Source organism: Abramis brama, assembly GCF_963993115.1.
Source record: "Abramis brama genome assembly, chromosome: 20".
Taxonomy (NCBI): Eukaryota; Metazoa; Chordata; class Actinopteri; order Cypriniformes; family Leuciscidae; genus Abramis; species Abramis brama.
Window position 1 is genome coordinate 20,040,587 of NC_139982.1, and position 22,065 is coordinate 20,062,651.

General features: G+C 37.9%; 2 protein-coding genes across 3 annotated transcripts; one reads left to right on the forward strand and one right to left on the reverse strand.

Annotated features, from left to right (window-relative positions):
- Positions 1-1,498: 1,498 nt before the first annotated feature.
- Positions 1,499-13,812, forward strand: ticrr (TopBP1-interacting, checkpoint, and replication regulator). 2 transcript variants are annotated; one of them, XM_084095906.1, is made up of 22 exons: positions 1,499-2,579; positions 2,658-2,910; positions 3,005-3,231; positions 4,351-4,579; positions 4,672-4,816; positions 5,168-5,304; positions 6,738-6,929; positions 7,061-7,206; positions 7,636-7,736; positions 7,861-7,951; positions 8,104-8,186; positions 8,279-8,506; positions 8,590-8,677; positions 9,333-9,411; positions 9,506-9,643; positions 9,731-9,821; positions 9,951-10,009; positions 10,095-10,229; positions 10,395-10,540; positions 10,642-12,673; positions 12,761-12,874; positions 13,239-13,812. In XM_084095906.1, the coding sequence occupies exons 1-22, from the start codon at positions 1,893-1,895 to the stop codon at positions 13,331-13,333; spliced, it is 5,496 nt and encodes a 1,831-aa protein (XP_083952032.1). In that variant the 5' UTR covers positions 1,499-1,892; the 3' UTR covers positions 13,334-13,812. The 2 variants fall into 2 exon arrangements, with proteins under 2 accessions (XP_083952032.1, XP_083952031.1); XM_084095905.1 differs by having other exon boundaries at positions 1,516-2,579; positions 7,633-7,736.
- A 1,479-nt stretch (positions 13,813-15,291) lies between these two features.
- On the reverse strand, positions 15,292-21,311 carry pdia3 (protein disulfide isomerase family A, member 3). The gene is made up of 13 exons (XM_084095907.1): positions 20,970-21,311; positions 19,733-19,811; positions 18,842-18,959; positions 18,648-18,755; positions 18,415-18,544; positions 18,190-18,306; positions 17,932-18,057; positions 16,617-16,799; positions 16,425-16,533; positions 16,185-16,313; positions 16,018-16,097; positions 15,876-15,933; positions 15,292-15,793 (listed from the first exon to the last, which is right to left on the reverse strand). Exons 1-13 carry the CDS (start codon positions 21,104-21,106, stop codon positions 15,683-15,685), a joined length of 1,485 nt encoding a protein of 494 aa, XP_083952033.1. The 5' UTR covers positions 21,107-21,311; the 3' UTR covers positions 15,292-15,682.
- Between the last annotated feature and the right edge of the window lie 754 nt (positions 21,312-22,065).

Consider the following 22,065-nt stretch of genomic DNA (forward strand, 5'->3'; position numbering starts at 1 on the left):
GGGGGAAATTCAGTGCACAATGAAAATCATCAAATCTAGAATCCCTGACCTGATTCATCTAAATTCTAATGAACATTTAAGCTAGTTATTAAAGTTTATACTAAGCTGTATTAAAGATAAAAAGGTTTTTGGATTGCAAAGCGGTGTCCTGTCACTTTTGGCTTTGTGGATGGAGAAACATTAAAAGCAACAACATTCCTTTGTTATATGTTTTTTAAACAGTGTCTGGGCCAAAGAGCCATTAGACGGCACAATTTGTTCTCTTTTATGTTTTTATCCTCAACAGACCCAATGACTAATGCTGTCCAGGCAACAAACTAAGTGGCCAAATGTCTTGATCATCCAAAGATAAAAAACATAAGAACTTCAACTCAATCCATAAATGGGTTCTGCATCCTGAGTATACAATCATTTGATTGGCTGCTGAGGGAAACTCATTTCTGAGAAATATATTGTAAAGGAGACCCCTTTGAATACTGTTCATATAAAAAAATCTGCCGTCAACTCACCATATTTAGCTAAAAGTAACATGGCCACACACCATGAGTAGGCCACTGACCTCGAGGTCAATATCTTTTACTAATATTAATATATTTTACTCTTTTATTTTTACTCATCTTACTCATACTCTTTTTACTCTTATTTTCATGTGACATACAAACTGTAAAAGTGGAAATAAAAGCAGTATTTTGAATAAAACATGAAATTGTGTATTGGTTGAGTCCTAATGTGCACTGTAAAAAGTGAACAGTTGGATCAACTTAAAAAAATTACTTCAATTGGTAACACCTAAAGAAATTAAGTTTTCTCAACTTAAATTATCACGTTTTTCACGATCAAACGTGATAATTTAAGTTGAGAAAACTTAATTTCTTTAGGTGTTACCAATTGAAGTATTTTTTTTAAGTTGATCCAACTGTTCACTTTTTGCACCAATTTCAAAGTACTTCATTAATATAATTTTATACATACAATAATTGCCAAATATACAAAACTATAGCAAAATTGGTGGTAATTGGTAATCAGTGGTAATTATTATTATTATTTCCCCTACAGCTATTTTTGTTTTATATAATAAACAATATAACCAAAAAAAACAATATATTAATAAGCACATACAAACCACAATATTAGTTACACACATTATATTAGTTTATAACACTAAACTAATTTTCTGTGGTATTCCTGCTCATAAGTTTTTTTCTTTGGCACTGTTCAGATGCTCATATTGTTGAATATTACAATAAAACAAAACTCAAATTTGAATCACTTTTCAACTTTGACTTCTGTCCAGTAGATGCCAGTAACACATGAAAACGCACTGCATACTACGCACGAGAAGAAGCTCTCTTTATTGACTTGACAGTGAACCAATCACGGAGCGAGAAACGATTGACGTCTTTGTATTTTTTACCGATGGAGCTCTCTGGACCTATCACACAAAGAGGAATCAATGACGTTGTTAAAGTTCGTTTTGCTCCAGCCAATGACAGTCAACGAATTCTGGAGCGCGAAGAGTTTAAGGCAGAGAAGAAAAACGATGGCTAACGGAAACCAACAAGTTTAACAAAACAATACTTTCACAATGCTGTTTTTATATATTTTCCGTTATTTTTAACCGTTTATTAGATAGACGTAGTTCATTATAAACAGTTTTGGGTTGTTTTTGCTCAACAGCGACATGAATCATGACTCGTGTTGAGAAAAATAACGTAACGTTACGTGTGTGTTCGTTCGCACCAGCTGCTCGTGAGATGTTGCTCGTTTAACGTTCAAATGAGTTTATTGACATTTTAAAAGACTGGTTTCGCCTCTGTTTTCTCTATCTAATCGAGTTCTGAACGTGTAGCATTTGCGATAATATTGTGCATGACTGCCTTTTGAGTGCAGTAATGGCCTCTCAGAATGTTGTTTTTGCCATCGATGTGGATTATCGACAAGAGGGGATCAACAGCACGACTAGTGCCTATCAAAACCACCTCAAACACTGGATACTGAGAGTCCTGCTCAGTTTGGGACACAAATATGGACTGGAAAAAGTGCGATGGGGGTATAAATTCTTCCATTCAAGGAATGTGAAAAGTGCAACACTTATAAGCAGAGGATCTGATTTCAAGGAACTCCAGGAGAAGGTGTTCAGTGATTTCGAAGAGGAGCTGCTTGTCAAATTCAGCCTAGAAAGAAAGTCACCCAGAAGTCGGGAAAGGTCACATAAACTGAAACCCAGCCCGGCTAGTTGTGTCCAAAATGCCTTGAAAGAGATCCTCCTAGACTTCCAGTGGGATAGACCTGATCTCACATCTCCCACCAAGGTGACACTGAGACCAAGAAGGTCCAGTCGAAATGGCAGAAATATCCCTCTGCAGGACTATGACACGTTAAGCCTTGACAGAAATGTCCTTTTTGTCATATCTGAATGTCCATGGTCCAAAGCAGAGTTGGATGACTACCTGTCCATCCGTAGCGTTGACAGTAGACATCATAGAGACATACATGAGCAGGTGCTGCCCAAAGGTCTCATAGATATGCTAATGCAACGCAAAGTTGTGCTTCATTGGGCTGATTCGGGTATATTGAAGGTAAGTGGTTCTCTTATAAAGTTTAGAAAAAGTGTTTATTTCAGTGTTTTTGACTACAGTATGTTTTTTTTTAACCAGGCTCATCATTTGGTGGAGGACTACACTGGCACAGACACATTAGCAGAGCTTCTCCTTCAGGTTGGTGGACGGGTGGTGCCCATGCTGTCTCCTGGTTTGCCACCGATGGACAAGCATCCCGGTGTAAGCCATTCACTGGCTTTGGGACTAGATGCCTTTCCTATAGATTTCATCAATGGCTATCTTCAGTTTTCTGAAAGAATGCACCAACAAGTGTTTCCTCCTTTAAGTGGATCGCTTTCCTGGATTGCGGGTAAATATGATGTCACTGGTGCATTTTTATTTACTTAATAATTTTATTATTAGTTGTAATTAATTAATAACTTCTTTGAATCTTTTTGTGGCAGATGGAAACAGGCGTTCCTTTAACGTGACGCTGGAGCCGGTATCATGCAGGCAGAGGTTTCTGCGTGTTCCTGTGGATGTGATTCTCAGAGGTGTCCTGCAGGACTTTGACGCCATCTCCCTCTCACATCCAGCCTCAGAGAGCTGGATACTTCAGTGCCCAGATGCTGAACTGGGACAGGAGGCGTTTCAGCACTTAAAGGAGCTGTCCACTGGAGGATCTGTCATGGTAAAATTACCTAATCTTTTGTGCTGTTTTTATTATAGAGTGCAACAGTCTGATTCCATAAGTAAAAACTCCATTCTTTTTTTTTTTCATAAGGAAATTGATTTTGAACGATAACTTATAAACCTTTAAAGAGATACGATGTTGTTAATCCATGATATTTTCTTCTGCTGAAGCCGTCAGCCTGCATTATTTTTTACAATAATCATGTTTAACAGTGGAATTCCTGGTAAATATTACCCATGATGCTGTACAGAAAATTCAGAGAGTAGAAACAAGCAAGATGCTCCAAAATAGCTCTTTAGCTCTGCCCAGTCCCATGAAGCATTGCAAATGACGTAATCGAGTCGATCTCTCTAAGCTCTCAAAATACTGAAATGTTTGTATATATATATGCATTTTTGGCAATAAACGTAAAATATATTGTTTTATACATATAATCAACATTTGTAAATAGTTTTATATATCTCCATCGTTTTTATTCGATTATGCTGCTTCATGGGATTGTAGTTCTTTCCCTCGGTAAAGCCGTTATGTACACAGACTTTTACCTTTTGTCTGATTTTCAAAACCTTTTTTGCTTCAAACCAGTGTTTGTAGTGTTGTGATTCACCTCGTAGCTGATTGGCTTGGTTCATGGCTTATAACTCTTACAAAGACTATTTCAAAATCCCTATGGGAAAAATGAATGAAAAAAAATGCTTCTGGAACCAGCGCAGCTGAAAAAGGGGACGGGTTCCAGCTATGAAATATGATTGGGAGTCACATGTAGTGCTGTATAATATATGATAAAATATACATTCCTGTACAACTACAGTTAGACTAATAAAACATTTTTGCTTATGGGATAACTGGTTTATTTTAAAAGTGTAATCTTAGCTAAGTATATAAATAAATAAGTATGGTATAATATACATGCTATTTTAGGATTATTATTTTAGGATGCATGTTATTTTAAGCACTCAATGTAATAGGATGTTGTGGCCTTTTGCTTTATATTCGAATCTGTGCGTGTTTAAGTTGTGTAAAGAAATGCAAGAGCAGTTTATGGTCCATGACAGGTGATGTTAGCATAAAATGCACAAATTTTGAGAATAATATCTTTTGACTGTATTTACACAGCTAGCAGAAGTGAGTGAAGGAGGTGTGTTGTGTTCAGCGGTGCTGTCGGTGCTCTCCTCTTGCACGGCTCAGCTCACTGTGCTTCAGCCTCTGGTTACTCAGGAAGACCGGCTCCTGCCCGCAGACATCGTTTCCTTGGACACTACAGACATTTCCAGTGACTTACCTGATGTTGTCAGCAGTGTTCTCAATGTCATGTATGACATCATGGAGGATGAGGATTGCTCAGGTGTTTGTTTTATCTTAAGTATTTGTTTTTTTTTGTGCAGTGTGCATAAGGTTTTGAGCCTATTTTTAAAATAATGTTCTTGCGGTTTCCAGATCAAGTGAAGATGCCGTTAGTTCCTGACTGGGCCGATCAAGAGCTCAAGCAAGGGTCTTGTTCAAGGAGAAATGGGGTGGTAGAGGGTTGGTTTCCTCTGTCTGACCAATCAGGAATCAGCTGCAACTTAATGGAATCAATGAGGTTTGGAATCTTTCACTCTTTTAAAACATTTTATTTTATATATAATATTAGTAAGATCTCTTAAGGTCTTTTTGAAAAAATGTAAAACATCTTGTGTCATTTTAATCTGTTGTACTTTTCTATTTTATTGTATTTTGTTTGGTTTATTTAATTGTATTTATACATCTCCTATGTAACACAGCTCTTGCCATGAAAAAAAGCCTCAACTGCTGATATGGCATGAAAGGGGTCATATGATACACACTAAAGGAAATGGAAAACGTTAAAATTCATCACATGCCCCATTTAAAATTGTTTTCTTTCATGGTCTATTTTTATTCTAGTACTAAAAGATCTGTTTTACATGTACAGGCTCCTGCATGCAGCTCCTGAGGTAGAGGAGCAGGGAGAGGAGTACTCAGATACTCAGCAGGAGATCACCAGCAGTCTCTCAGAGCTCTATCAGAGCAACACAGCTGGATCCAGTGGCAACCTGAGGTCCAAAAAAAGTACGTACCAATTGTGCATGATGAGGGGATTGATACATTGAGTATTTACTAAATATTTTAGGGCTGTACTCAACCAAAGAAAATCTTGGTCGACTGAAGTCCTGAAATTTTCGACTAAAAATCGACTAAAAATGACGTTAGAAAAAAAAAACGTTAAATTAATTACATGCGCACTGTGCGCAGTACTTGGTAGCCTTGTTGTCCGCCTAAATGAATTATAAATAAACATAAACAACTAGTAGGCTATTTGCAGTATATTAAATCGTTTTTGACCTAATTATTTTGCACTGAAATGAGTCTGACACTTGAGTCTGTCAGCGCTGCATCACGTGCACCTGCGCAATATCATAGCTTATGATTTCTGAAAATAGTACTATGTTGTCAACTAGTGATATCATCACAAGAACTGTTGAGGAATATGCAACATAATTTAGACAATTATTTTTGTCATATGTTATAATAATAAGTTATAACTGTCAGACACTATCATTTCACCGTGCTTGTCCTCGCACCGAGCGAGGCTGAACATGAGCTCAGCTTCGCAGCTGAGACACGAATAGACTATTAACTAAAGCTTTTACTCTTAATAAACACAAAAGGCACGTCCACTTTAATAAAAAAAGAATATTTATTAAACAAACCAGATCAAGAGCAGAAACGAAATAAAGTGCATAACTGAAAAATAAAGCATCCTAGGCTCAAAACTAACACAACCAACAGCACAGCGCAATTGCGCATTAGGCTCCAAATAAAAAATAAAAAAGTTAGGTTATCACACTAAAACATTGAAATATGCAAATTCTGATATGTTCATATAGCCTACTCAAAACAGACAGGGCAAGCTAACGCAGACAAATGAGCTTACCACTTTTAGATGATATGTCATGTTTGTCGTCGAGCTGTGGAAAACTGTTGCTTGCAAATTTTGCATTCGACCTTTTTCCTGTTATCAATTTTAACAAAATGCTGCCACACTGTCGATTTCTTTGTTGTTGACATGTTAGAAGAGGACTGACTATTAAACGCTCTCACAATTAAATAAATAATATTCAGCATCAAACCTTCTATGCTCGACGCTCTCTCTTGGGTTGGGCTAATCCAAAAAAGGTGAAAACAAGGGGGGTGTTTTGAAGACAGACTGTTACAGTGAAACAAGGGTACTCTGAAAACACCCCCATTAGCAGTTAGTGCTTTCCACCTGATGAAATGAGCGCGCCTCAGCGCGACAAAACTGATGAAATAAACGCGGCAGAAAATCGACCAATCAGAATTTTGGTCGAACCAGAACGTATCGACCAATTAATCGACTAATCGACTAGGACAGTACAACCCTAAAATATTTGCAGTGTTTTTGTTACAGATATCATGAATAAATAACTGACAGATTCACTGTTTGTATTATTGTTATCTATGGCTTAATCTCCTCTTTTCAGGAGGTACACAGTGCACACCAGTAAGACAGAAGATGAAGACCATGAGTCGCTCTCTACAGATGCTGAATTTTGCTCGCTTGAATGTGAAAGCTCAAAAGACTCAGGCTGATAGCAGCTCTGCTAAATCTGCCATAGGGGCTGAAAAAGGGGGCAAGAGATGCTCTGGGGATCGGACCAAGCCTAGCCTCATGTGTGAGTAGATAATAAAAAGCGGGTTTTAAATCCAGGGTGATAAATGGATATAATAAATATATAAATGGATATAATCATCCGAACTTGGGTAAATAAAGTGTTAATGGTGATATTCATGGTCTCTCATACAGATTTCAGCAGTGAGGAAGAGCTGCTCTCCCACCTGGGACTCACTTATCAGAAAGCTGTGGAGAACAGATCTGTGTCTGTTCCCTCTCAGGTCCAGGATTTGCTTTCATTTGTAAAGGCGTTCATCAAAACTAACACTGACGTGGAGGTGAGTCAGAGGAACACTTGCGTCAGAATCACACAGCTGTGTTGTCTGGCTGCAGACAACTTCAAAACATGGTCTTCATATACTGTGTGCATGTGTATAATGAACTCTGTTGTGCCCTTCTTACTATATTTAGTTCATTTTGCATTTACTTAAAGTCTGAAATGTTAAACTACCTGTGCTGAAAATGTTTTCAAAATAAATGTTAATATATAAATGCTTCTAAGAGTTGTATGTTGTTGGTATGTTGGTACCATATGGTGGTTTATTGGTTATGCTAGTTTGGTGAAGACCAAAGTCATGCAATCATTCAGGAAATGTGTAACTGAAATGTTGTTGTTTGTTTGGCAAAGACAGTAATGAACTTCATGAGAAAAAGGGGCTTTTTATAAAAAAATTCATTTAACCGTACATTTAAACATTTCTCAGCAGGTATCATTCTTGGATTTGGTCCAGAATCATCTATTGAAATCCTGTCAGTCTATTCGTCAGCTTTATGGAAATTCTTCAGATGAAGAAAGTAAAATCAGGGAGTAAGTATTCAGACAAAAACCAAATCAATGTCCAGATGACAGAACAGTAATCTTGAAACATACCTTCATGTTGATAATGTCAAGGTAATAGATTTCTGACTTCAAAACATTATTCTTTATACAGATGCCAGCTGCAAGCAGTTCTTAGACTTGAGTTGTGCAGACAACCAGAACAACAAGACGACGAGGAGGTTGTTGAACAAAGAGTGGAGGATGTAAGGAGACAATAAACCTTTAAAAACCTCAAATGTCATAACCTATAGTTTAACTATGCATCAAAGTCATTATGGACTTACATGCAGAAATCTTATGTGGTTTGTAGTGAAATATCTTGATTGATTTTCTTTTCCTTTCATGTTAAATTAAGGTGGCTGATATGTTCCGGATTATCTCCCGGAGTAAAGATGCTGTCTACTTATCCAAGTTTATGCAGGATGAAGTCCTGCCCGTGTAAGTTATCGTATCAGCGATTCAGGAATTTTAATGAAAATGCTAATTGAATGCAATTCATGAGATGTGATCTCTGATATGGTATCTCCCAGGTACCTGAACAGCATCCCTAAGGTCCTGGCAGACGTGTACCACAGTTTAGGAACTCAGTTGCCCGAGGCGCTCATTGCCGTCCTGCCTTCTGATTTCTTCAGTGATGAGTCTTTGGCTAAAGACAGTGTGTCTGTGAGTTCCTCACCTTTCTCTGCCACACAGAGCAACGTATCCAGTATTGGAGATTATCTGGAGGAACTCCGCAATCGCTCTGCTAAGAAGAGGAGGTGATTGTCATAGAAAATGTGTAATTATTTCAAGTGCTTTGTATCTAAGTGGACATATAACCTGATTTCTCTCGTTTTTGCAGACAGAACATGATCACACGCCACAAAAGCATGACTGAGGCTCCTCAAGCACTTCGACAGATAGAAATGCCAAGAAAGTCCACACGCCTGGTGAGTTTTCTTTTCCCCATTGCTTTTATGGTATTATTTTCTGACCTGTTCCTTGTAAGTACACCAGGTTTTACATTCACTGGCTCAAAATGGATATGGAATAATGTGTAAAATGCAATACATGATACAAGAATGCACAGTATCTTTGAATATTCTTTGCGTTGAGTGGTTTTCTGTGACTGCAAATAAAATAAAGCAAATAAAACCTTTACATTAATTATTGAGGCAGTATGAATAAAGTATGGAAGTCAGTATTTCTCAGTATGGAGGTAGTAACATTGCCGTTTTTGAAGCAGATAATTTACACACGTTTAAGCCAATCAATCTCTCTCTCTCTCTCTCTCTCTCCTTATATATTCGCTGTGATCATTTTATCAAATGATCTTAAATCACATAGATTAATTTCACAATCCTATACTATCCTATTATTTAGAGTAAAAAAGCTTTTCATTCAGGTGAGGATGCTGGTGTTTTGAGTGGCAATTGCACACCCTGTCATTCCGATGCAGTAGACGCATCTTGCAGTATTAAAGTTAACAAATACTCTATTAATTGACCATTAATTTAAATGGTGATCATTCATGGGAATTTGTGTAAATTGACATCCCTAGTTGGAAGAACCAAAATACTAAAGTACCTATTTGGGGAATTTCAGGCAAAGCCAAAACTCCCAGTAGAAAAACCTGCAGTGGAAGAACCACCACCACCACCACCACCAAAGCAAGCAGTCCAAGGTAATTGACTCATCCCATTTTAGTCTTCATGCTGTCCTATGGTCGAGCTACTTAAAAAGTTGTTGTGATCTGTTGTAACTTTTTTTGTTCACAGAGGTAACAAAGGTAAGGAGAAATCTCTTCAACCAAGTGACTGTATCGCCCTCAAAATCATCCAAAATGCCAAGAAGCCAGTCCGTGTCAGCAGTAGAAGGACTCAAGAAACGCAAGCGTTCAAATATGGAAGATAATGGTAATTATTTTTTGTTATAGTGAGAGATTGTTTCATAAATCAACACTGTAGTGTGTGAACTTGAATCTTAAAACCTTTGAATTTCAGAACGGCACACTCTTCTGACAAAGAAAGTGTCTGAGACACCAGCGCATAAGCAGGTGTCCAATCGCTTACTTCACCGGCAAAGGACTGGCAGGTGAGTCCTAAGACTTACAATTATTTTTAAATTGTCACTATATTTGTTCAGTGTTACCTGTCATTTGTATAGGAAGCATCCAGTTTAGAATTTAAACCTCCTGTGTTTCTATTTCCCTCTTGGTCACAGGAGATCTGGAGAATCTGATGTGTGCATTATTGAGGAGTCTCCTGTCAAACCTGCTGCTGGTTGGTGTCTTAAGATTTTGCCACAATGTCAAACAGAGGGACCACTTATTAATAGAAGGTGCTCTAATAAACCATTTGTTCTTAGATTTGAGGAGGAGCCCAAGAATTAAAAGCCTTACCAGGAGACATTCCAGCGTGTTCTATTCAAGCTCACAGCCACGTTCACGAAACCTGGACCGTGCCATATCCTCTTCTCAAGTCTGCCCCTCTGAGGGCAAAGGTGAGCAGGAAATGGTGAAAGTGATTTAGTGACACTAAAAATAGACCACACGTCATTAAGCTACTGGACATAAAATGCTTCCTCTGAGAATGCCACAGTATACACCTTAACACCATGTTCAAAAACTACACATTGCCTCAAAGTAGCCTTGTCTCTATTTTGCAGGTGGATTCGATGTCAGTTCTGTTAGGTCACCAGTTCGGCTTCTTTTTGGTGCTACCCAGTCCCCTGGTCGCCTACGGCACACTACAGCATCCTCTTCAGAAGATCATGGCAGCAAAGTGTTGTCACTTAGCTCTGCCGTTTTTGAGGTAATATCCCTTTTGTTTTGCAGTTGATTATAATAACATGGAATACCAAAGGAGCAAGTCCTGTCATCTCCTTTGCATTAATAAGATCCATTTTTTTTCAGAGTCATAACAAAACTCCACAGAAGTTAAGATCTGATCCACTAGGATCTGCAGCTGGGTGTAGAACCCCTCGGTCCCCAAGAACTCCAAGCCAGACAGTTGGGGAGAATGGGATGATTCTGCGAGGGACCCCCTTTTGCTCACCTGTTGCGAAGAATTTGGGGATGGAGACACCTAAGAAAAGTCCACTGAAGGGGATACTCAAAACTCCAATGAAAAGCCTCTTGAATTGTGTTTCTCCAAATGGCGCTTGGCTGAGGAGCCCAAGCGGTAGAACGCCAAAAAAGAATGTGACATGGTCTCCATCTCCACGTAAACACCTGTCAGAAAACCCAAATAATGTGCCGGAGTCTCCGATGTTTACAAAAAGATACTCACCAAGGCTGATTACACCTGGCAAGAATAGCAGCCCAGAGGAAAGAACAGTTTTCAAGACACCTGACAAGGTGCCCCAAAGGAAATCTAAGGCATCTCCTGGAATGATGCCTAGGACACTTGAAATTCCTGGAAATCTTGATCTTGAAACATCTCAGTCAAGATTAGGAAAGATGAGAAGAACACTGAGCTTACCTTGCAACATTACTGAAGAGTCTGATCAGTTCGCCTCTGTTGACTCACAACAGTCTGATTCCAGACCATTTCCTTTTTGCGTTTCACCATTAAAACCAAATTTAAAAACGCCCATAAAAAGCCCCAGCCCAGCACACAGGATATGCACTCGCTCCGATAGGACACCTATTAAAGTGTCCTTGTCGCCTTCTAACAAGTCTCGGCCCATTGCAGGTACTAGCCCTTCTCTCTTTAAAGGTCTGTCTTTGGCTGTAGCAAAATTAAGTGCATCACCAGCCCTTGGTCCTTCTGGATCAGGTGGCAGCCAACAAAGAAGTTCATCTATCAATAATGTAGGAATATATCCACAGGAGAATAAAATAATTGTGCAAATTGAAACCAACCATGGAAAAACGGAAGAGGCATCATCTTCTGACTCCCTGCAGTTTGATTGCTCTGAATTCAGCGTTACCACAGATGATGAAAGCATTGATATATCAGAGGCCTCAGTGGTGAAGACCCAGCTCATAGGGGGAATTAAGATGAACATCGCTTTCTCAAGGAAACCCTCTAGATCCTCAGAGGTTTTTGAATTTGAAGGCAAACAAGCCACCCCGTCCGCAACAGCAGCGAGTCGAAGCTATGTCTTCCGTCAAACTCCAGACCGGCGCCAACGAGAAGCGGAAGCACGTCTTGGATATCCCTCGGGAACACCAAAGATTTCCACCCCAAGAACAAGGCGAACTCCTGCATGTGGAAAGAAGTCCACTCCACAACCACTTACTTATGAAGTGGAGATGGAAATGCAGGCGTCAGGTCTGCCTAAACTCAAGTTAAGACGGACCGAATCTTTCAATGCAGGTGATGCACCTAGTAATGCAACAAAAGGCATGGCCTCACATTTTGTGCACCGTAACATGTCAAATGTGAAGGCGCCACAAGTTGACAGCCCTCTTGCGCAGTGTTCTAGACATCCTGGCTGCTTATCTCCATCACTCTGCAGTCGAGGAACCCCTGCCAAAGGTACGCCTGGGAAGGGTGTACAGACATACATATGTCAGTCGATCACTCCCACACGGTATCCGGCAAGTAGCCAATCCCCTTTGGCGTCCCCACTGACTCCATCTCCTCAAAGCAGAGGATGGTCAACCCCAGAGAACCTCAATAGTTGGCCTCGCAAGAAAAGGGCTCGAATCGAGACTTGCGGGAGCAGAGAGCAGGTCATCAAAGGGGTTCCTCTCCTGGAAAAGCCTGGGGTATTGGAGGACCCAGAACTTGAAGGGGTTTTCCATATTCAGGGGGTGGAAGAACTCAAGGAGTCGCTGAGCACCCCAGTCAGTCAAAGGAAACTGGGTTTGAGATCAAGCCAGGTGAGGGACCATCAGTGCTCACCAGAAGGCATGGACTGGACCGAGACTGTGGTTCAAGAGTGTGATGCTGGAGACCCTACGAAGTCTGAACAGTTTGCATGGAAGAGCATAAAAGGTACAGTAAAACTTGGGTGCAGTTTATAGCATGTTCCTTGTGTTTCCGTAACTTGTCTGTAAACGTTGTCGTTTGAATGTCTTGCAGTGGACACCCCTAAAGCAAAGAAACCTGTGTCTGCGAGCGGAATCTTCGCTCTCACTCAGTCACCTCTGTTATACAAGAAATCAGCTGTAATCAATGAATCATCACAATTTAATGGTAAGACAATGAAGGTATATTTAGAGCTATGATCCTGAGCCATAGTAGATGCCTTACTGCCTGATCACTGCATTTGTTTGGTCAACTGGAACTTTGTTTCAGCTCAATTTGTATTTGCTTTAGCTTATTGCGTTAGCTTATTGCGTATGCATCAACACATTGAGCTTTAGTGTTCGTTCAAGTGACAAAAGTTCAAATCTGGATCAAGATTTTTCTTAATCTCAACTATCTTCTGAATAAAAGTAGCAAAATAGCCAAAAATAAAGAAGTCCTGTCACAATTGAGGAAAATATTAGATCTGGTTTTACTTATTTTAAGCATTTATGTTAATAATAGTATAATAATTTATACTTTCTCCCAACAGCATCAAAGGCTGAACTGGATTTCTCTCCCCTTTGCCAGCCGAAAAGGCGAAGGACACTTAGTAAGACTTACAGCCGAAAGAAACTTCTAGACTAAGTTTGTCATACTTTTGGTTGCCTTTTCTCGCACTAGTTTCTTTTAGAAAATCAAACACTTTTTTTTAAACAAGTTTTATTGTCTATCTGTTTTAGCTGACCTTTTGTCTCATTTATAATAATGCATTACCCAATATTGTATATTTTGTACTCTTTGTGTATTATACAGATGTTACATATGGCATCAGATAGGTACAGTATAACTCACAGAAGTTTAAACTGGTCTGATCTGAACATTTATTGTGAAAATAAGGTGGAAACATTTATTTTACCCGTTTTTAGTGTAATTAAATTAAGCTTTAATTGCTTTTGTTTGTTGAATTTGTTAGTGCTTTATTTATTTGTGCTCATTGTACTGTGTATTTTCTATGTAGCATGTTTTTTTTTAACAGTTTGGCAGCTCGTTTGCAACATCTTGTCATAATGTGAAATAAATGTAAATGTTAAACAGATTATTTTAATAAAGACACTGTTGTTCTTAAACCTATGCATGCGATTGTTTTTCCTAAAAACCTAGTGAAATATCTGGACATTTAATAAACAGTTTTAATGATGTAGTGAAGGCCAAGGATGGCTATTCAAACTTGGAATTTGCAGTCTGCATTTAACCCATCCATGTTAGTGCACACACATTAGGAGCAGTGAGTAGTGAACATACACACACACCCTATATATTATATACTACTATTAATATATAATAATATATAAAACCTTGCAGTTGGTCCTTGGTTAAGTTAAAAACTACTGGTTAACTACTGCAAAATTATTAATTAGTTGATGCCTAAACCAAATGTGTTACCTGTTTTCATACCTGATCAGGAGTTCCATAGGCCTGTACTCCAATAAGGCTGGACTACTCAATAAAAAAAATTTCATCCTGCTATTTTGGCCAGTCACGTAGTGTATGATGGGCACAGACTATGAATTTTTATTTTTTTTATACTATATGCTTCCATCCAATTGGAGGATATCGGACATGTTCGATATTGAGCCGATTTTAGAACAGATTGTTTTCATTTGCCTCGCTTCTCCTAGCAATGTTCGGAACGTCTAGAAAGTATTGTACTCTTGGCAGAAAAGGATCTATATGGAACCATAGGGTTCTTGACTCAATATTAAATAACCCTTTATGCCAAAAAGGTTGTATTTAAGGAGAATGTCTTGAATGATTGCATAATAGTTTCGAGTTTAATGGGCTATTTATTTTTTTCTAGCGATAAAGTATGTTTACTTGCGGTAATTGTAAAATGTAATTAAAATGTTCATAAAATGTAGTTAAAACGATCCCATAGTGGAACCCCACTAAAACGTTCTATATGAAGCGTCTGACAGAAAAACTCATAACATTCTATATAGAATCTTTCCTTATAAGAGTTTAGTGTATGATGTCGATTTTCTCTGTAACCTATAAAGTCGGCAAACACTTCTAATTATAAAAAAATATGTTTATAATATATTTCTCGTGTGCCAGTGTCATTGACTGAGTCTACTGCGCCATCTAGTGTATTGCTAATGTTTGTTGATTCCTGTTTTCCGTTTAACAATGAAAATCTGCTCGACATTTTTTGACAGTTAAACACATCAGATAAAATCTGACTTTCAGATAAGTCAAACAGATAAAGGCTTACAAGCGAGAGTGTCATTTGAAATAAGATCATGCTGAAGATGTTCTACCAGTCTTTTCTTTAGATGCTTTTCTATAGCTTTTACAATTTTTAAAGTTCAGGAACCAGTACATCAAGAAGATCAGCTGTCACAAATGCGCTCAAACGAGATGTAGACAAGGATTAAAAGAAACTTGTCAATTTTGCTCAAAACAAACTGTTTGGTAAATAATAGTACTACAACAATCATTATTCTCTTATAAAATATGTCTGCAAGTTCAATGTGGCTGCCACATATAATCAAATAAGTTACTTTACTTTTCTTTTTTAAGCGTTTAAAAAGAAACCAGCGCGATTATAGGTTTAGTGGGCCTTTTATTTCACGATCCTTCCAAACATACAAAAAAAAGGTACAAAAAAGAAAAAGAAAACAAAAAAATTCACCAAATCCCCCTCCCCTTTTCCATGAGAAAGTAATATGTAGAATTGGTCTCAAAAGTGCATCTCTCCAAGGTACAGTGTAGGGAAAACAATCTCAAATTGACAGATCTGTACCTCTTCCACTTATCTAATAATCACACACAGTCAGGCCGTCCCGTCACAAGCTTCCACAGTGTTCCCAGAGCAGCAGGCCCAAGAGAGGGCCGACAATGTGACGTGGGTCAGAGCACTCGCTTCTCTAAAGATTGGAATTTAATTTATGTCTCCTGCAAGAATTCCCTCCTTTGTTGTTGGGCTGTGATTGTTTATAACTCGGACTTCTTCTTCTTCTTTGGCTTCTCTTCTTCTTGAACCACCACGGTGTTTGTAGCCTCTCTCTTCAGGTAGGAAATGAAGTCGCTGACTTCGCGACCTCCCTGAAAGTCAAACAAGATCGATTCCATTAATTTCTTGACGGAAGTATGCAAGTTTGTATTAACCAAAGTCAAATAAACAAACCTCATATTTCTTTGGATTCTGCTTCTGACCAGCTGGGGAGAAATAGATGGTGGGGAATCTGAAAGTGAAGATAGTGGGGAATTCATTAGCATTAGCATTAGCATGTATTTTGGTGGAAAAGAAAGATTGATAGATGACATACCCTCTAACTTCATATGGAGAGGGGACATCATTAGCGGTGGCATCCATCTTTGCAATGACGATGTTTGGACTGTCGGAAAGCTGCGGAAAAAGGTCATATTTATGAAACAGTGCTGTTCAGATCAATATTTCAGTGACCAATACAATACTCAAGGTCTAAAAACTCACCTTCTCTCCAAGTTCTTTGTATTTAGGCTCCAGGCTCTTGCAGTGTCCACACCAGGGGGCGTAAAACTCGATGAGAACGTCTTTGCTGTCATCATTTACAATTGAGTCAAAGTTCTCAGCCACAAGAACCTGGAATAATACGGATGAAGTTGCAGGTTATGTTAACTAGTTAAATTAAATATAAAAATATGAATAAAACAATATTATTAATCAATGCTGAAACACAATCCTCTGACGCACCTTCACAGGGCCGTCGTTGTTCTCAGGAACAGGTTCAGATTTGAGGTAACGCTTCAGTTTTCCATCAAAATAATCTTGCAGGAACTTCTCCAAGGCCTTTCCATCGCGACTGCAGACACAAAAGAAATTGATTTATTTTTTCCTAATTAAAACAAGATTCTTTGTGCAAAAAACAAACAAAACAAAACGTACGAGAACTCGTCGCTCATGACGTATTTGTCTCCCTTGGCAGTGCGGATGCCGACGAGAGGCAGCTCTCCACTGCTGCCGTCCAGACCCAGCTCAGACACGTCATGACTGAAGCTGTTCTTGCTGGCCACAGCGAAGCTCAGCGTCTTGCCCTGATCCAGGAAGCTCTTGGCCACCTTCATTACCCTGCAGAGAGACGACGAGTATCAGAGCATGACCACGGGCAACACACAACACTTGCGCTTCATTCAAATCAAAAGGTTATATTTGAGAATAACACATCAGTATACAGACAAAGAGGAATTAGAAGCAGAAAACACAACAGTGAAAAATGTACATTCACTAAATTATTTTTTTTATTTTTTTTGGTTTCAATATTTGAGACTTTTCCAGGCACAGGACAGAAAAATATATAGAGTAATAGTGATTAATCGCATCTAACATAAAAGTTTGTTTATATAATATGTGCGTGTGTATATAATATATTTAACTTTTTTTAAATATTTATAATATTTTTAAAGTATATATATATATATATATATATATATATATATATATATATATATATATATATATATATATATATATATATATATGAAGAGTTCAGATGCAAAAGCCTCTAAGTGCCATCTGAAATTGTCTTCTAAAATGATAATTTTTATCAAGCTCGTATATTTAAGTTTAGTAATTTCACTTAAATGACAATTAATAGGTAATTTTCATTGCCAATTAAGTGAAATTATTGAACTTAAATATACGAGCTTGATAAAAATGATCATTCTAGAAGAAAATTTCAGATGGCACTTAGAGGCTTTTGCATCTGAACTCTTCATAGTTTTAATTTAATTTTGAAAATGTAGTAATTTTTTGCATGTTTTTTGACATTTGTATTAGTTTTTGTTATTTAAGTCAAATTTTTATTAGTTTATTTCACTTTAGTTATTTCAGAGAATGTAATTTAAAAAAAAATTAAAAAGGCAACTAGCTGAAATAAAATAAGGTTGTATTTTACTTTTTTACATTAACGTTAATTTTATTTCAAGTAACGAAAATGTTTTACGATTTTGGTTTTACCCAAACACTCGTATACAAACACGCACTCAATTTTGACTTTTTTTAACCAATGGAATTGATTGGGTAAAAAAAAACCCACTTTACTACTTAAACATTTCCAGATTTTGTCCATTGTAATTTGGAGGAAAAAAGAAAAAGAAAAAAAAAAAGCTCGAAATAAAATACCACTTCTATATAAAAAAAACAAAAAAAAACATTTCAATGGCCCTGAGAAAGCATTGTCAAAACTGAGTTCAAGTTCTACCTGTTCCTCCAGTAGTTGGACCCCTTGGGGTTCTTCTCATAGTCCACATCATAGTAGGCCACCAACAAGTCTTTGCCTTTCAGCTGGTCTTTGTTGTCATCAGTCATGTGGGGACAGATGCCAAAACTGGCATATGATGAGAAAAGGATTGATATCAAATATTTGACCATCAAATACATCAGAAAAGAATGCAGATTTGAGCAACTCTGTGCCATATTTTACTCATTTCCATACTGTGATAATCAAGCTGAAACATACATGTTGTCCTGAATGAACTTCTTGATCTTTGCACTTGTGAATTTATCCTCAGTGAACTTCACACTGCTATCTTCAAATTTGTTGCTGAGATGAGGAGGCCGGAACAAAATAACACCCCTGCAATATGCATATATAACGTTTTTTAAATTAGAAGTGGGAAACGAGATGAATTTCTCTGCAAAACTGAAACCAAAAGAACTAGGAACAGAAAGAAATGCCACATACTCTCCATCATCGTCATGCTCCTTCAATAATTCCTCGACGTTAGTGTGGGCGAAGCGGTAGGACTCTCTCAAAGCACTGGCCGCCTTCAGAAACTCTCCCTGAGCAGGACTTCCTCCATCAGCGAAGAAGCCTGGAGACACGGAGAACCATTAGACGAAAGAGTATTGATGCAATACAGTATAATCAGGGCTAATATGAGGCACTAAACGTTACTATATAACACCACCACTTACCCACAACACTGGCATCACGGTCCCCAATGAACTTCTCAAACTCAGCCTGACTCTTGAGCTCCACCGAGGCTGGGCCTGCTTGCTTCTTCAGGTGGCTAACAATGCCATCTGTTGGAGTAATGAAGAAACAAAAGACATTAATAATCTGATAAAGAAACTACTTACAGCATCACTTAAAAGATATGAAAATATACCTGCTGTCCTGGGACCATCGTAGCCACCAGAATCCTCTCCGTCTCTGAAAATCTTCAGTGTTGGGTACCCGCTCACGCCATATTTGCTGCACACGTTGGAATTGGCTGTGCAGTCCACCTAGATCATATCGGAGATGAACATTAATAACAATCCTCCATCAGACCAAAGACAACCAATGTAAAATGAATGTTATTGGACACTTAAATACAGTTTAGATTTATGTTAAATTAACTTTAGTGTTATTTTTTCAACTGACTTAGATAGGACTTAAGTAGGCTACATCTTTATATGCAACTTCATAATTTCTATTACCTTTGAAATATGATTAAAGTGTACTGATGAATGTACTAAAATAACCTAAAATATACTATATATATATGATATATATATCATCATTAATGTCAAGTATTTAAATATATTTGTAATAAACATTTTTAATGATGAAATCGCAATTTAGAACATCAAACTTTAAATGTAATAATCGAACAACACACTACATTTAAAATTATAATCAAATACTACATGTGCTTTAGTATGTTAGTCAACACATCAAAAAAGGTGTACTTTAAAGCATGACAAAAGATTAACAAAAATTTAAAACGTATTTAAAGTAAAACTTTTAATTTGACATTATAACAAAATGAACTTAAACTATGTACACTTAAGAGGGCTTTTATTTCACTAGTATTACATTATCTGCATGTGCAGTTTTTAAAAATATACTTAAGATTTGAAGAACACTTCAAGTGCACACTTCTTTTAAACAAGGGAAGGCCCTATATCATTTCAAATAGGTCTTCAACGGAATATGGCAATCTGAAAAATATGAAAGTCTATAATGAGATTATACAAATGTGTTACAGAAAATTTGCAGGGTTGAATAACAATACCTTAGCAAGTGAGACGATGCCTTTTAGTCGAGTGGCGGCTGCCTCATACTCAGGGGCAAGACGTTTGCAATGGCCACACCTAAAAGTGAACATGACACATGGTTTATTATTTTGTCAAATTAGGCTACAAGACATAAGAGGAAAGATATTCAATGGATGTGAATGGTGACTGAGGCTTTTCACAATTTCAAAGACAAACCACAAAAAAAGAACAAATATGAGGCTGAGTAAATGCCAATATTCATTTTTAGTTGAACGGTCCTCAGTTTTTCTTGACTGCCTATGAAAGGTAACTCACTGATAAGTTAGGTTAACCTGGGGGGACCTAGGTTAGTAACGCTGAACTACGTAATCGAGCGTCATCCAATCACACACGGCCAGCGAAACTTCATTGACCAATCAAAACGTTACAACGGAGGGAGGCCGAGCCTCCAAACATCCTTGTTTCCCGCCCACATGTAAGATTTCTATCTAATAAACTGCCTAAAGCTACAAACTACCACAACTTTTTAATCTGACATACTTTGAAATTGAATTATGTAAATCTGCAGATGCGTCTAAAACCCTACCATTTCACACGGAGAACAAACAACCACTAATTCAGAATGTACGCTTCTTGTGCAGAATACAAGTTCTTAAAGGGACAGCTGACCTAAAAATGAGAAGTCATCATCAGTTACTCAATCTCATGTGGTCCCACACCGGAATGGGATTTCGCCCCATGGGATTCAAAATGAGATTTTGTGCAGAACGCGAGGGACTAACAGAAAAGCAACCCACTATATATAGTATTAGCAAAGAGGAGGAAAATATACGAACAGGAAGTGATTTATACGAGTTCATCCACAACTGTGGAGCCGCACGGATTCATTCTGATCTCAGTGAGCGTTTAAAAGTCATTATCACTCTACATACATTCCCAGATTTACTATAGACATCTCAAGACCTTGCAGACTAAAGTGACTAGACAAACAGCGGTTACGGTTACTTTCGCTTTAGCACGCATAGCCTTGCAGTATTATTAAAAGTCACGTGTGTGCATGCAATTCCCAAACGTTGATCCTACTGGGTAGGTTTGGAATCTAGAAAAAAGCTTAATATATATTTATTGTCAATTATAAGCCAATAAGATGGTGAATTGGCGTATATTAGTTACCTAGAGTAAGCTCTAGGGCACTAAATGTCTAAATCGCATGGCGAAAACATAATTAAAAAGCCAGAATCGTCTTACACTCACCAGGGTGCGAAGAATTCCACCAGAATGAAGTCGTGGTGTCCGATTTTGCTGTCAAAATCGTCATCTGTGAACTCGAGCACATCACTCGCGCGCGCGGCCGCTGCAAAAGCAACGACAAATAGCACGGCTAGCATCATTTCAAACCCTTTTCAGTGCAAAAGTGGAGGGAATGGCTAATATCCTGGCAGCCCTCAATTGTTTGCTTCTATTTAAGGTGATGCTGTATAGGGAAGGAATGCCGAAAGGAAAGGCCCGCTGGATCTGGCACCCTTGCACTCAATGAAAGAGAAAGCGCAGACGGATGTGCAAACCCGGAGCTCTTCGAAGTAACCAAAGTGTGGCATCTCACGATTGGGTTTTCAGCCGCGTCATGCTGCTGCAATCAGCCAATCAGAGCTCGGGAAACACACACTTCCGGGTGGGGGAATCATCCTGTGCATGCTACAAGGAATTGATTTGTATTTTAGTTAAAATACTGTTTTTTACCAACAAACATGCTATGTCCAAAATACACCAAACTGTGCAGTGATGGGTAGATACTGATTATATGTAATCTGGATTAATTAAACACTTGTAATTAGATTACATTACATTTTAAAATACTTGTAATGAGACTAAAGTTACTTTTTTATTGAGGTATTTATTTATATCACAAAATGGCAGTAAATTATTCATCATTCTTTGATTCTCCCTAATTCTTCTCATTCTTAAAATTCTCCCTAATTTTATCTTTTAAATTTTCCTTTCTAAAAAAAATGCTTATATATGTTTGGAAAGTCTTCCAGTTTTGTGGAATTGCACACACAAGAATGGCCACTATGGGCAGCTATAGGCTATTTACATTAAAAAAAAATGAGAGGCCACACAGCATAATATACAAGTATATTTTTAGTAAGTGGTTTAATTTAATTGTTTTTATTTTAATGTAACATTTTTAAGTTTTACGAACCCCCTGTTCCTATATACAAACCCCAGTTTGAGGAAGCCTGACATGTTTGATGCACTTCACATTTTCTTTCTCTTTGTATTTTTATAATGAAGGAGGTGGATTTACAATCCCTCTTCTTATATGAGGAAAATATAGTTATATTTAGTA

Bases quoted from the DNA above. Each gene is read 5' to 3' on its own strand.
- pdia3 (XM_084095907.1), bottom strand. From the start codon at position 21,106: ATGATGCTAGCCGTGCTATTTGTCGTTGCTTTTGCAGCGGCCGCGCGC. The intron at 18,545-18,647 runs GTAAGTGGTGGT...CCGTGTCTCCAG, and splicing joins CCGTGATGCCAGTGTTGTGG to GCTTCTTCGCTGATGGAGGA. The intron at 16,314-16,424 runs GTGCGTCAGAGG...GTATTATTCCAG, and splicing joins ACAACGACGGCCCTGTGAAG to GTTCTTGTGGCTGAGAACTT.
- ticrr (XM_084095905.1), top strand. From the start codon at position 1,893: ATGGCCTCTCAGAATGTTGTTTTTGCCATCGATGTGGATTATCGACAA. The intron at 9,412-9,505 runs GTAATTGACTCA...TTTTGTTCACAG, and splicing joins ACCAAAGCAAGCAGTCCAAG to AGGTAACAAAGGTAAGGAGA. The intron at 12,875-13,238 runs GTAAGACAATGA...TTCTCCCAACAG, and splicing joins TGAATCATCACAATTTAATG to CATCAAAGGCTGAACTGGAT.